At 52.0% G+C, this 13,773-nt stretch overlaps 7 protein-coding genes across 7 annotated transcripts; 2 read left to right on the forward strand and 5 right to left on the reverse strand.

The window, feature by feature from the left end:
* Nucleotides 1-123: 123 nt before the first annotated feature.
* On the reverse strand, nt 124-1,051 carry C7974DRAFT_416895 (uncharacterized protein; the record flags this gene model as incomplete). The annotated part of the gene is made up of 2 exons (XM_046144027.1): nt 124-854; nt 1,003-1,051. 2 exons carry the CDS (start codon nt 1,049-1,051, stop codon nt 124-126), a joined length of 780 nt encoding a protein of 259 aa, XP_045993583.1.
* A 37-nt stretch (nt 1,052-1,088) lies between these two features.
* C7974DRAFT_402446 (uncharacterized protein) lies at nt 1,089-2,623 on the forward strand. The gene has a single exon (XM_046142709.1). The coding sequence runs from the start codon at nt 1,123-1,125 to the stop codon at nt 2,443-2,445; it is 1,323 nt and encodes a 440-aa protein (XP_045993584.1). The 5' UTR covers nt 1,089-1,122; the 3' UTR covers nt 2,446-2,623.
* Nucleotides 2,624-3,576: 953 nt separating this feature from the next.
* On the forward strand, nt 3,577-5,879 carry C7974DRAFT_475178 (kinase-like domain-containing protein; the record flags this gene model as incomplete). The annotated part of the gene is made up of 4 exons (XM_046146632.1): nt 3,577-3,819; nt 4,030-4,147; nt 4,199-4,535; nt 4,574-5,879. 4 exons carry the CDS (start codon nt 3,577-3,579, stop codon nt 5,877-5,879), a joined length of 2,004 nt encoding a protein of 667 aa, XP_045993585.1.
* A 635-nt stretch (nt 5,880-6,514) lies between these two features.
* C7974DRAFT_52406 (CHAT domain-containing protein) lies at nt 6,515-7,698 on the reverse strand. The gene has a single exon (XM_046146785.1). It carries the CDS (start codon nt 7,552-7,554, stop codon nt 6,613-6,615), a length of 942 nt encoding a protein of 313 aa, XP_045993586.1. The 5' UTR covers nt 7,555-7,698; the 3' UTR covers nt 6,515-6,612.
* A 388-nt stretch (nt 7,699-8,086) lies between these two features.
* On the reverse strand, nt 8,087-8,973 carry C7974DRAFT_52425 (uncharacterized protein). Its single transcript, XM_046146789.1, has one exon. The coding sequence runs from the start codon at nt 8,728-8,730 to the stop codon at nt 8,170-8,172; it is 561 nt and encodes a 186-aa protein (XP_045993587.1). The 5' UTR covers nt 8,731-8,973; the 3' UTR covers nt 8,087-8,169.
* C7974DRAFT_52424 (caspase domain-containing protein) lies at nt 8,974-10,173 on the reverse strand. Its single transcript, XM_046146788.1, has 2 exons — nt 10,109-10,173; nt 8,974-10,035 (listed from the first exon to the last, which is right to left on the reverse strand). The coding sequence occupies exon 2, from the start codon at nt 9,925-9,927 to the stop codon at nt 9,217-9,219; it is 711 nt and encodes a 236-aa protein (XP_045993588.1). The 5' UTR covers nt 9,928-10,035; nt 10,109-10,173; the 3' UTR covers nt 8,974-9,216.
* On the reverse strand, nt 10,174-13,271 carry C7974DRAFT_52423 (ankyrin repeat-containing domain protein). The gene is made up of 2 exons (XM_046146787.1): nt 10,249-13,271; nt 10,174-10,200 (listed from the first exon to the last, which is right to left on the reverse strand). The coding sequence occupies exon 1, from the start codon at nt 13,053-13,055 to the stop codon at nt 10,395-10,397; it is 2,661 nt and encodes an 886-aa protein (XP_045993589.1). The 5' UTR covers nt 13,056-13,271; the 3' UTR covers nt 10,174-10,200; nt 10,249-10,394.
* Nucleotides 13,272-13,773: the final 502 nt, after the last annotated feature.

The following is a 13,773-nucleotide window of genomic DNA, read 5'->3' on the forward strand; positions in this document are numbered from 1 at the left end:
GTGTGCGGTACGAGTGCATTATGAATAGTATGTAACGAAACGAATCAACCATTGTCAGTTTGATCTTGATCTATTGCGTCTGCTCTATATTTCGTCTACAACGTTTCATCTACGACGTCCCATCTACAAATCCGTTCGATACCCCTTCAAACTCTCATCATCCCAGCTCAAGAACTTCCCACTCAGCCCCTTCTCGCTCCTCAGCGCCAACTCCCCAATAACCCCCGCCGGCTGCTCCGGCCTAACCAGCTTCCCCTCCTTATGCCACCCATGGAACTTCTCCTGGTCCCGCGCACTCATCCCCTGGACATGATCCTCGCGAATCGCACGCTGCATCTCCGTATCCACGACACCAGGCCTGACACTCACGGTCGTGACGTCCGGCTCCTCAACGCCCAGCGTCAGCGCCACATGGTTCAGCACCGCCTTGCCCGCCCCGTACGCGCCCCAGCCCTGGTACGCGCCCGTCGCCGCCCCGCTGCTGGTCAGCACGATGCGGCCCTTGCTCTCGCGCAGCAGCGGCAGCGCGGCTTGCACCAGCCCCACCGCGCTGAACACGTTGGTGTCGAAGGCGGCGCGCCACGCGGCGGGCGACGAGTCGCCGATCTTGCACACCGGGTCCAGTGAGCCGTGGTTCACGATCAGGGCGTCGAGGCGGCCGAAGCGGGATTTTGCGGCGCTGATCAGGGAGGCGGGGAGCGAGGGGTCGGCGGCGTCGCCGGCGAGGATCTCGACGCGGGAGTCGCCGTATTGGGTTTGCAGGGCGCTGAGGGCGCTGGTGGTGCGCGAGGTGAGGACGAGTTTGTGGTTGGCGGGGTGGGAGAGGAGGTGGTGCGCTATTGCGAGGCCGATGCCTGTGCTTGTTAGTAGAGATCATGATAGGGTTTTGAGTATAGCTTCTGCTTCTTCTGTATGCAGAAGCTGTGCATTGGTGATGTGTCGGCGTGGTGGGGGATTGGTTGAGATGTGGATGTGCAATGTCTTTGCGTTGACGGGACGTACCTCGCGATGCTCCAGTGAGGATAATGACCATTTCCTTGGATTCACTCATGTTGACGTTTTGTATGTTTGGAGGGGCAATGGTGTGTTCAGAATTTATGTGAAGCTCAAGCTCCCCACTCTATGTACCGCCATTATCCGCGGCTTAGACATCACGTCATAGCTCGTCTCGGTCGTCCGAGAGCTCCAAACATTTCTTCGGCCACAAACACTCCGACACCAATGGCTTCGAAACTCCTTTCGCCTGCGCCAGGCATTGCGCGGACATGCGCTCGAACCGCGTCTCGCCTCGCCGCACCGCGTGCAATTGCTCCGCTCGCACAGCGCCGCTGCATCTCCGCATACGGCTACGAGCAGGCCAAAGCCCTCACATTCACTGAGTACGGCGAGCCGCCGTCCGTCCTCTCCCTTCATGGACACTCGATCTCGCCGCCGCACGGCGACAAGATGACGATCCGCTTCCTCGCCTCTCCCATCAACCCGGCCGACATCAACCAGATTCAGGGCGTGTACCCGTCGAAACCGACCTTTACCACCGACCTCGGCACGCCCAACCCCATTGCAGTAGCTGGAAATGAGGGCGTTGCTGAAGTGATCGCGCTCGGCGACAAGGCGAAAGATGCAGGATACAAAAAGGGCGACTGGGTCTTCATGAAGGGCCCCGGCTTCGGCACATGGCGCACCCACGCCTCCGCAACCACCTCACAAGTCGTCAAACTCGACGACGCCACGCGCGAGGGCATCACCGCCCTCCAAGCCGGCACTGTCAGCATCAACCCCTGCACCGCATACCGCATGCTCACCGACTTCACCACCCTGAAGCCCGGCGACTGGTTCATCCAAAACGGCGCCAACTCAGGCGTCGGCCGCGCCGCCATCCAGCTCGGCGCCGCCTGGGGCCTGAAGAGCATAAACATCATCCGCGCGCGCGACGACGCCCCCGCGGAGCAGAAACTCAAAGACGATCTCACCGCCCTCGGCGCAGACATCGTCATCACCGACGCCGAGCTGCAGGCGCAGGGCATCCGCGACCGCGCCAAGGAGTGGACGGCCGGCGGCCGCGAAAAGATCAATCTGGCGCTCAACTGCGTCAACGGCAAGGCGGCCACCGCCATGGCGAAACTGCTCTCGTCGTCCTCGCACTTCGTCACCTATGGCGCCATGTCCAAGCAGCCGCTCACGGTCCCCGCGTCCATGCTCATCTTCAAAGACATCCATTTCCACGGCTTCTGGGTCAGTCGCTGGGCCGAGCAGCATCCGGAGGAGAAGCTCAAGACGGTCAACGATGTGCTGGATATGACCAAGAAGGGCTCGTTCAAGGACACGCCGTTTGACCAGATTCCGTGGGCGTACGATACCAAGGGCGAGGATCTGATTGCCAAGGTCAAGGACACGCTGGGCGGGTATCGGGAGGGCAAGGGCGTGTTTGTGTTTGGCGAGACGTGAGTGTCTGGTCTGATCTAGATGTATAGATAGATGTATATATTGCGGGATTGCGCACAACGTGCCTTCAGCAATGGCCCTGCCCGATGCAAAAAGTCTCAATAGATATGGTTGCGTTTAGATATTACTTCACATACGACCATAGGACGTTGAAAACAAGGCTTCCCGTTCGCTCAGCCCTATTTAAGCAACGTACCGGTGGATTAGTACTCAGGTGGGTGACCACTGGGGAATCCCCACTGTTGTATGTCACATGATTTCTTTTTGCTGCCAGCCTGCTTTTGCTGTTATTGAAGACTCACGGGTGGGGTGCGCGGGTGGGAAGGAGGGGGGCTGTGGTGTGTGGAAGTCGCGAACAACCAGGCTTTTGACAAGAAGTAGTCGCCAACCGTGAAGAGCGGTATGTGGATGCTCTTTTTGTGCTATTTGGGTGCACTCCCGGTCTCGGCTTCTGTCAGGTCAAGCCTTGAGCAGCGATTCCGTTTGCTCTCGCTTTGAGCGCCTTGATGACGACTGAAACACGCGAAGACATCCTGCTAGATGTATGAAATACCATGAAGTGAATAACTGATCGCCGTCACTGTGGTAAGTCTAGGTAGGGCTGGAACAAGAGGCTACATAGGAATGCTGCTCGGACTACAGCTCCCGAGTACGGCACTCAGGCACATCCAAGTAGCATCTTAGCAGTTTTGAAGGATTACGGTCTTCTCTGTAAAAAAGAAACGATCTTCTTCGGAAGCACTAAACCAAAGACAAGAGTCCACTCTGTGAACTTGACAACATGCCGACTTCTGACATGCTGTTGTCTACTATGTCCTGCCAGCGCCAGCCCTCTCGCTCACGGCCGTTCACTCCTAACCGCTTGCTCCAGCAACAAGTCGCTGTAGGTATAGCATAGCGAGCTGTACGCGTTTGGGGCTAGAACTGCAAGCGCGCCGAAACGACGCCGACTGGGCGCTTATGTTGTTGACCATCTGCAGAGAGAACAAAAACACCTCAAATACGCGGTGCTCACTGGCTATACAAGCAGCTTCAATCCATCTTGCATCATATCAAGATTCATGATGCCCACCAGTGTTGGTGTAGATATAGATACTATGCAGGGCATGACGTCCCTCCTGCATGGTGGCGGTTATGGCGTTGCCTGATCGCCTGCCTGCGAACGTGTTGCCGCTCCCCACCCTCATTCTCCAGCTAGAGCTCCACGTACGAAAGCATCGTGTTGTTCCCTTACACTGCACAGCAAAGGGACTTTACACCGCTCCACGAATGCACCTCGTCCGCGTTGCTGGCAACAGGCCACCTTTGCCTCCTGACGTCGCTGCAGCGGTCGACTACCGGACCCAGGGAGATCTTGTCTCGTACTTCGTCCCTGATGTATAGGAAACATTGGTATCAACAATTAAGAAGACCATTCGTACCTTCGGATGAAAATACAATTGTACAGCAATGACATCTATGGAAGATCGGAAAACCAGAAAATTACGAATCCAGCCAAAGTCAAATGAAGGCACCCAGACATCTGGACTGTCCAAGGTCTTCTGCGACTGGTGTAGATTAAAATTCATTGGGGCTGATCTTTTGAAGGATCATCAGGCGCACACATACCGCGGATATCGTATAGCAAGGTGCAAAACGCGGGGCCGTCGTTCGATCCTGATCCGTCATCGACGATGCGGGCGGGAAAAGGAGGCTGTAGTTGAAGGTCAGTGCGAAATATCTTTTTGTTCTTCGATGCCTCGAATCCCATTGACAGCCTCAGCGCCCGCAGAAGGACCTGGATCATATGGCTCCGACGCTACCACGATCGTACCTATTCTGCCCTCGCACCCAACATCGAAAGGCCCACACACTTCAATCACGGGCAGTTCCCGAACCTATGCATCCGCAATCTCAAGTATCGCTAGCTATACCACAGCACCAGCCAACTCTGCACGCTTGTGGAAGTTCGGGGTAGCGCGCAGGAAACTGAATCCAGCCTTGTACACGAACGCGCAAACACCCGTGCCGCATTTCACAGACGAGGAGTTCTTTGACTTGTTCGCCGAAACGGTCTTTCAAGACGCCGTCACAGCTGCAGCGATGCCTGTATGGTACATGCAGCAGGAGCATGCATGCCGCTCACTCATAGCCTGCTCGTTACAGCCGTGAAAGAATTAGCAACTTTAACTTCCGTAGATTCGATCAAGCCTCTGGAACATGTGGTGGATACTACTGTATTGAATATGCAGCAGTTCTCGACACGACAAGGTTTTGCTGCGCATTCGCGATGGACAAGCCTGAAGGACACAATTCGTCTGCGAGTCTTCGAGTTCGCATCTGTTCAGCCACATCTGAGAGATCAGGTTCCTAGATCCTATTGGGAAGGTGGACAAGTGTTCACTAGCGAGTGGTTGAACTATCTACACCGTCGGGGGATCGTCCTGGATCCAGACGCGGAGCTCAACTGGTCTGGTCGTGGACAGCACGTTGAGTACAAACCTGGAGAAGAGGGTATCATACCGTTGAAAGACTCTCGCCTGCTAGGCGAGAGTAGATCTGCCATCGTGGACAGTGTCATGTGTCGGAGAATTGAGCTGGCACGCAAGATCATTCGATGCTCTAGAAGCTTGACCAAAGAGGAAGCTGTTGAAGAGGTCAAGAGCTTGCAGCAGGCACTACACCGGCATGTAGTCCGTGTAGTTGGCACATACTTGTTCAAAAGGGGACACCTGCAGGAACTTGCGATACTGCTTTATCCGGCTGCTCAGTGGAACCTTGAGGAGTACATGGACAGCTTCTTTCAACACGAGCCCCATATCCACCCTTTTGCTGCTACCAATCTCAGCACTTTCGTTGGATGTCTCTCACATGCGCTACAGTTCATACACGGCAAACATGTGAAACATATGGATATCAAGCCGCAAAACTTGCTTGTTCGTCAGGCGGGCTTCGAGTATCGTATATACGTTGCTGATTTCGGCATCGCTCGTACATACAAATGCGACGAAGATTCCAACACGGACTCCCCGACCTCGTTCACACGTATCTATGCCGCACCCGAAGTTGTAGCACAGGAAACAAGGGGTTATTCTGCAGACATATTCTCCCTGGGATGTGTTTTCATGGAAATTCTTGCCACCTTGAGCACAACAGGGCAAAGAAATGAGCGCAAGTTACTAGCGGAAGCTCATAGATCACCGGGCGACAGATCGTACCAAGGTAATTTGGAAGCTGTGCGCATTTGGCACAACAATGTCCTTGAGCGTTTGAACTTTGTGGATGTCACTTTTGGAAAGGAGGACTGGGAGCTGTTGCTGAATGAGTGGACTGAGCCCGCCGCCATGCTCGCCAGCGAGCCATATGGTCGTCCAAGTGCAGAAGTTTTGAAAGGTATCACTGCGAACCACACATGCGGGCAGTGTCATGCCGGCCCTGAGCCCTTCGAAGCCGCATGAGATACTTCTGTGGGTGCCCAGTACAGCAGCCAATACAGCAGCAATGGACTGCTGTTCATGTTCAATCACGCCTATACTTAACACACTACCATAGCTTAGAAGCCATGGTGAGATGGCGTGTAGAGAAACAAGGGGAATGTAGTGGAAACCTCGAAAAGGCCCTCTTCTCGTTGAAATGTGTCGCCCTGTTGAAGCATGTGGTAGACTAGCGTCGGGTTAATCTTCTATCGGTGTCAGACCCACAACGTATGCAAAGCTAGTTTTGTAGCTGTGACATGGAGCTAGAGCCATTCGAGGATGCTGATGGTCCTATGATCAAATTGGCGCGAGCTGTCTTCTTTCTGTACGTCGTTCGGCACATATCGTCAGAGATCACGAACGCTTTGGGGGCCTCACGCTGTTGTACACGACCTTGAGCATTAGCGCAGATGTTGTCACAAGAGCGAGCGCTTTCAACAACACAAACTCACAACGCCCACTTTCACAAACAGCCTTGCATGTAACATAATTTCTTTTTACTTCTTGTTTTGTTTTCATGTCTATCTGTCAGAAGTCCTTAGGGTAGGATGCTAAGACGTGCAACAGGGTAGGAAGGAAGCAGGTAGTAGGGCGTAGAAGCTGCGAACAACTGGATCTGTAGCAACAGTGGTTGCTAGCCGTGAAGAATGGTATGTGGATGCTTTCTTTCTGTTGCTTTAGGAAGCTGGAAATGCTGCTCAAGAGCATGCAACCCTCAAACACCATAATGAATATATGGCGCCCACAGCGCTGGATCTCCTAGGACCACTTTGCACTCTTCTTCTTCCTCATCGTCCAATAATTCGATGTCTCTTGGACCCCTCATTTTGACATAACTTGTACTCAGTCGCAAGTGTTTGACTGCACGATGAAGGCCTCGACACACCGCCAAATCAGTAAGGCCTTCGTCCCGAAGCGTTTCGTACACGATCCGTGCTACATCCACACAATGACTGTCTGACACCGCCCAGAGTGTACCAACGACGTGTCTGAAGCCTGCGAGCTGGAACGCGCTCACGAGATGGACACTTTCGTCAACGAGGCGATCGACTCTGTTCGAGGCTGTGGAGCATGCAGAAAGGTACCCCAGGAAAGGAGGATCGTTCTGGACTCTGTGTTCCTGCAGGTCTCCCACGGTCAGTGGGCTTTCTTCCCAGTCTTCCAGTAGCAAACGGCTCTTCGATGGATCTCGGGGGTCTGATTCGCCGTGGCCAGCGAAATGGAAAATGTGACAAGCGCCGAGGTTGGCGAGGACATCTTTTCTTCTGGGAGGCGGTCTGATTGGATCGAGATTGATCGATTTGACAAGTCCGGTCACGCTTTCCACTCCTTCCGATGCGAAGGGAAGGTCCGAGTTCCACGAGAGGTTTGGCGTGTGTTGCATTGACACGAGAAGGGCAAGCTTCTGGTCAGAAGGTAGTGCTTTGCGAAGTTTCGACTGTCGCCCATAGATCAGTGCTCTTACCGATGAAGCGTACGAGGACATGCATCGATCAAGGACTGTATCTTGGGAGCCTGTGCCGTAAACGCCGGCTGCATGGAGAGGCATTTGGCTCAAAGGCCCTGTTGGTACCACCAAATGTGGGGAAGGTCCTGATCGGATGAGCTCTTGGTGTATCTCAGCTTTGATAACACCGGAGCTGTCACCGTCAACCATAGCCACTGTAAGGTGTCTGTCGTAAGCCGTGGTTGCTTTGACTTCTTGTTCGCGTCGTCCAGCTTGAGATCTGGCAAAGGCAGAACTGTGATCTGCTGGCGCTCGATCAGAAATGCGTCACATCGATAGGCGCGCATATTAACGATGACGATAGGACCTGAACTAGCTGCAGCTTGTAGTTCTTTGGATTTAGGCGGCAAAAGGAACGTCTCGAAGCCAGAGTGGCTACGAATTTCTTCCAGAAGCTCATCTAGCCGTTGGCTTGTTTTGGCCTTTTGGGCAACTTCATCAATGACAAAGTTGGTATCGGTTGGAACATGTCCAGAGTCTTGGATAGGTGCATCCAGTTCGTTCCTCAAGGCGACAAATCTCGCAGCTAGATCTGGATGTTGTTCCTTCAAGGTAGTGATGTCTGAGCGTATCCCAAGGAGCAAGCCGGCAGTGACGCATCTACCCATCTCTAACAGTTCCAATGCAGCGTGGGTACCTTTACCAGCTTGTAATGCTGCAGCAGCACCTGCCGATGCCAGGCCATGGAAATGCTCGAATGAGTCCAGCTTATCGCTGTTCGCTAGTGTCCAGTCGGTGACAAGAGGAATTAGCTTTACTGCCTTCTCATAGTAGGAGAAGGCTTCGCTCCATTCGCCCCGGGTACGTTCGGCAAGTTGGTAAGCTATCCGGGCATGTATCGAAGGTGTTGCTGCCTTCCAAGCCAGCCCTTCTTTCCAAAAGCTTTTGGTATCGTGGGACCTGATCAAAATTCTCTAGCACCAGGCTCAGGATCCCCTCATGACGAATGTCGATTCGTGACGCTTGTGTGAGATCCGACCCGTTGCTATCGCAAAACTTCAGTCTGAATAAGTTCTCGAAGACAGGGTCCGGACAACGATTTTCGATCTTCTCAAAAAATTTGTAAGCCGCTATGTGAGCTAAAGTAGAAACAATACGGTTCTCAGCTCCATCCGATGTGGCAGATACGACGGGAAAGCCCGACATCTGCACAGACTGACTGTCTTGGATCTCATACTCGTCCTTCGCATTCCGTGATACAAAGAGTATGCACTTCTGCTGATCTGTATCGAACGCAAGGTAGCGGAATGTTTGTTCATGCACAATACTTACCCACGAAGTAAGCCTCCGAAGCTGGGGCGCTATGAATACCACAATCTTACTCATGGAAATGGTGGTAAGCGGTACAGCCTTCCATCCTGTTTTGACTGTTGATTTAGCTTTTGCGCTGTAGTCTGTCTGATCGCTTAACGTTGAAAGGATGGTCGCCGCATTGATCTCTAATAGATCAGATGTTAATTCCCAGACTCTAGTCACTCGTGCCCTGCGCGAAGTCTCCGGTGATTGTGCGGATGAGACTTTGGATTTGATTAATGGATATAGGGCGTACTCATCTCCTATATTGACACCGTGTGCCAGCCCTGCTTGGAGACGCAAGTGGGAGCCGCTCTCAGACGAGACTTGAACGTAGCCTGAGTCGGGCTCAGATTTGAAATTGCCAAAATACTGGAAATTGGGATCCCCGTAACAGATTGGGTTTTGCAGGCGCCAATACGAGCTAACTTGGAGCGAGATATATCTATAAAGGGACTCTTTGGTGATCTCAACATCCCGCTTTCTGAGCGCAATGAGTGCTTGGACCAGAAAGTGTGATCACACCCCACACTTCTCTCCGTCCTCAGCCGTGTGCTCTTGTGCTTTCTCATGAGGGCCACAGGCAGTGAGAACTGTATAACATCTGGGGTCTATCAGCCACCTTGGAAGAATAGTGACGTCGCGGAGCGTTGACTTAGTCCGGCGACCAGCTTCAAGTTGCGCTGGTGGATGTCGGGTGTCAACGCCTGGGTCGTATTCGATAGTCCGAACAGAAGGATCGTGTATGTCATTTTGTCGCAAGATCCCACCAGAGAAGCAGCAATCTAGCACAAGCGTAACATGAAGTCCTTTATCTACTAGTTTACTCAGTAGCCCAGCCAGATGATGACCTCCGAGATAACGTATGTCTTGGTCATCATCGAGTAAGACCAAGTTGAAGTCGCCTGTGAGCTTGTTGCGGGTGCCATGACCGGAGAAATGAATGTGCACATGGTCACCAGATGTTGCCTTATCGGCGATCTCGTCGAGTTTGGAGACAACGTTGTTGTAAGTCGGTCTTGAGCTTGGGCTTTCGATGATGGCACTAGACAGTGAGTCATCAGCCGGACTCGCGGTCAAGGCCGTCACGTTCACACGAGTTGACGCTGAGGTGAGATAGTTGTGGATCCTCGAGACATCGCGAACGCACCCTCCCAGAGGATGCACCGGATACGCATTAATTCCTAGCAGCACTGCCCACTTAGTGGACACATCCTTGGAGTCCACCATGATCAATGGCACGGTAGCGATTATTGGCCAACGATATGATATTGGTGGATGAATGCATAAGTTAAGAACGGCTTGCTGTTCAAATGAGCGCCTCTTGAGGTAGAAAGTCTCTTGAATTGTTAATCGGTTGTTGTTTTTGGGAGCTTTGGCAAACAGCTAGAAATACCAGGTCCATACTTACGATAGGTACGGCTAATCATCTACGCACTGACCATTGTGATTGGTGTTATTGATGTGTGCAATTTGTGTAGTGTTTCAATGCAGTCAGTATGGCTGAGCAAAGTTGAGAGTGACGTCGTTGTGTGAGGTCGCTGTACCTACTGGCGCGTGCGATCCAGACCCCGCATTGCCACACGTGATCTTTACACCTCCAGCTTTGTGATACGATATCCTCATGGCTCGTCAAGTGATATCGCATATTTTAAGTGGGAAAGGCGATCTATTGCAGTAGGTCAAAATATCACTCTCTACCTACCTGTCAGTTGCAAATGACCTATTGCTTCACAACGAGGAGAATGTCCATGCCCGCCTTGGTGTCCGATCGTAGCTTTGTGGAAATCGAGCAACAGGGTTGCAAGCGCATCATTCCCTTCACTTCCCACACACGAGAATGGCGTGTCACCGACCTTCTCGTCGGTACATCCGACGTGGAACTTTCCTGTGCCTAACAGTAGCTTCACGACCGCACTGTTCTTGGTTTGGACAGCCTGCCACAGAAGTGATCTTCCGGCCTCATCCTTTTCCCCTAAATCTATTTTAGGCAGAGCAAGCAGTATCTGCAATGCTTCGTGGCTTCCGGATGCTGTCACCTGCCACAGCAGTGACTGCCCTTGCTCATTCTTGACCTTGATAAGTCTATGGTCTGTTCCGAGGAGAGCCTTGATCAGCTCTGGAACTTGAGCTCTTACTGCAGCCCACAGCAAGGAGATTCTATCGTCGTCGAACTCGCCAGTCTCGACGAGCAGTTTGACTACAGGAATGTGACAATATCGCGCGGCGTAGTGCAGGGCGGAGCTTCCATCACTGTCTTTCGCATGGATGTTGATTTGGGGAGTGCCCAGTAAGAGTTTGACAACATCCAGATCTCCACTGCCGGCTGCTTCTTGGAGTAACGAACATCCAAATCGGTTCGTTGTGTTGAGATCAACGCCTCTTGCAGCAAGTAAAAGCGTAATCATGTCCGTACGACCTTTCTTAACGGCCAGCATCAGCGGCGTGCAGTTGATCAAACCCTTTGCGTTTACATCTACCCGATTCGTAGAAAGCAACAATGTGACGATGTCGAAGTGGCCATTGAGTACCGCTAGAAGTAGTGGTGTATTATGGTGCTTGTCTCTCATGTTGACGTCGTTCGCGTCGAGAAGTAGCTCCGCCATGGCGGTCCAACCACCTCGGGCAGCGTACCATAATAACGAATGACCTTGTTCGTCATTTGCATAAACATTCATCTGATGCATGTCGAGAACCAGTCTAAATATCTTCGGACTACCTCGTTGTGCAGTCAACACGATCACCGTGTTCTGTTGGCTCCCGGGGCGAACTTCGAGGATGTGTGTTTTTTCCGAATCGACAAGCTTGAAGAAGAAGTTGCTCAAGGTTGAGCTTTGTGCTGAATACTGGCCTAACTCTAGCAAAACTTCTACGACATCGAGACGATTATGCCGGAATGCAAGGTCTAAAGCTGTAAGTTTTCGGGCATCTAGCTGCTCTACAGCCGAAGGCTCATCTTTGAGCAGAGCTGTAGCAATACCCACATGACCCATAGTAACGGCCGTTATGAGCTGATTTGGGCCAAAGACATCCAACGATACTTTTGAGACCTTATATTCAACGAGTAAGTCGAACATGTGTGTGAGGCCCCTTTTGAAAGCTAGCTGTAACGCCTCATCCATACTTTCCTCGGATTTGATGGAGGCAGGTGATTGATATGTCCAGGACCTGGCCGTACTTGCGCCTGACTGGAGAAGCATTGCCACCATGTTTTCGAGAACAGTGTCCTCCTCCGATGTGCAAGTAGTTAATGCAAAGTAGATCGCACCGTTCAGGCAAGTGCACTGGGTGATCATCGTGTCGAAGAGCGTCGTACTTCTACTGCTGATAGCGAAGTAGAGCAGCATAACATCTCGTGACATTCGACCGATATCTAGATCTGCGTCCATCAACCCGAGGAAGACCATTGTTTCGGGTTTGACCGCGGAAGCAATTGTCGACACGGCACGGCTGTGAAAGTTGGTGAGACTGGCCCTGGAATGTTCCATGCTCGAACCTCTCCCCGTATAGGACTCTGTGTGTTGGTTCAAGAGCGCCAATATTATCTCTTTATGACTGTCTATGCTCGTAGAATGTAGCGGTCGACATCTGGCGCGATCAAACCTACCATGTATCGGCGAACATAATTCTTCCACAGCTTTGAGGGAGCTCTTGGACCCGAGCGCGGCCAATGCATGAAAGCCTGCTGCCCCGTGGAATGGCCAGTGCACTTCTTCGTGTATATTTGGCAGTGCCAAAAATCTCCATAACGTCGAGAGCGCAAGCGAAGTCCTAGTGAGGGGCGTCCACTGCAACGTAAGAAAGGTGCTGACCTGGTAACATTGTTTGGTAAGGTCCCATGGCGAGCTTTTGAGATGGTCGAACAGATTGTTCGTTGCATATGATGCTAGAGGGTATTTTGATGTAAAACTGTCTTCCAACGGGAAGGGCGACGATAGGACTTCCTCCAACGTTAAGTATCTGAGACACGACCTTGATAGCTCGATATGGGCAGTCTCAGTTTGATCGTAGTTATCGTTCTTCAGCCACCTTTCCAACAAGTAATCAGCTACTGATTGGTGAATCAACTGTGCTGTACGACCACTCTCTGAGGCCGTTGAGTGGCGATGATCGCGGAACTCTACTAGACCCTTGGAAATATGTTTGACGTGTTGTTCGAAGCTCGCCAGCGAATCCGACCAGCCATCGTGGGTCCTCATCTGGGAGACCGTAGTACAGGAGGTGTTATTGCTGATAGCCAACGCATCCCTCAACTCGTCAGCGTTCAAAGGTCTCCTAGCGAACAAGACCCATTGGAAAAGTCTGATCATCTGATGCTTCTCGATTTCAGAGGCAGTCTTTAATAGCGCATCGTACATGTCGCTCAATGTTTGCGGGCAGGTTGTCAGTTCATTGAGCAGTCTGTCTGCCCTGATGCCAACCAAGTTCTTAACCAGTATCGTTTCAACGATCAGAATAACCCATTGGAATCCGCCGCGGGCTTTTGTCGAGATATCTTGCTCAATCTACTGGCGGGCTGGGCCGAGCTTGAGGCCTCGGAGTGCCTTTCGCAGGTACCTTTGGATGTCCTCGTGATTCTCTTGTTCTACATAAACCGAGGGAATATTTTCATGACCAATGATGGGATAGTGCCTGGAAGATACACAAATCTTCAACTGCGCTCTCTTGTTCTCGGCAACTTCCATGAGATCACGGAAATACCCTAATAGCTTTCTAGCTTCCTCTTCGCCCAACTCATCCAAAGCGTCAACAAAAACGTTGACAGGGCGAGACTGATGTTGCTCGTCTGCAATGGCCTTCATGAAGGTGTCCTGGAGTTCCTTGCAGCCCCATATACATCCACATGTCGATCTATTTTCTCGTCGCTCGAAATCTTGTGCAAGCACATCCAAAGTGAAAGGGAATTCTGATAGTACCGTGTTCAGCAGTGCGCGGAGTACGCCGAGTGAAGTTCGTTGCAAGTCCGATCCCTGTCCATGGATGAAGCAGTGTACTGTAAGTTCTTCAGGATGTGACTGATGCATTGTTTTGACAGCGTGCTTCATCAGCACAGATTTGCCAGAGCCTGGGTTTCCC

Source organism: Boeremia exigua (assembly GCF_020726555.1).
Source record: "Boeremia exigua strain MPI-SDFR-AT-0100 chromosome Unknown C7974scaffold_11, whole genome shotgun sequence".
Classification (NCBI taxonomy): domain Eukaryota; kingdom Fungi; phylum Ascomycota; class Dothideomycetes; order Pleosporales; family Didymellaceae; genus Boeremia; species Boeremia exigua.

Coding starts and splice junctions, on each gene's coding strand:
- C7974DRAFT_52406 (XM_046146785.1), bottom strand. CDS start 7,554: ATGGTTGACGGTGACAGCTCCGGTGTTATCAAAGCTGAGATACACCAA.
- C7974DRAFT_402446 (XM_046142709.1), top strand. CDS start 1,123: ATGTACCGCCATTATCCGCGGCTTAGACATCACGTCATAGCTCGTCTC.
- C7974DRAFT_52424 (XM_046146788.1), bottom strand. CDS start 9,927: ATGGTGGACTCCAAGGATGTGTCCACTAAGTGGGCAGTGCTGCTAGGA.
- C7974DRAFT_52425 (XM_046146789.1), bottom strand. CDS start 8,730: ATGAGTAAGATTGTGGTATTCATAGCGCCCCAGCTTCGGAGGCTTACT.
- C7974DRAFT_52423 (XM_046146787.1), bottom strand. CDS start 13,055: ATGTACGATGCGCTATTAAAGACTGCCTCTGAAATCGAGAAGCATCAG.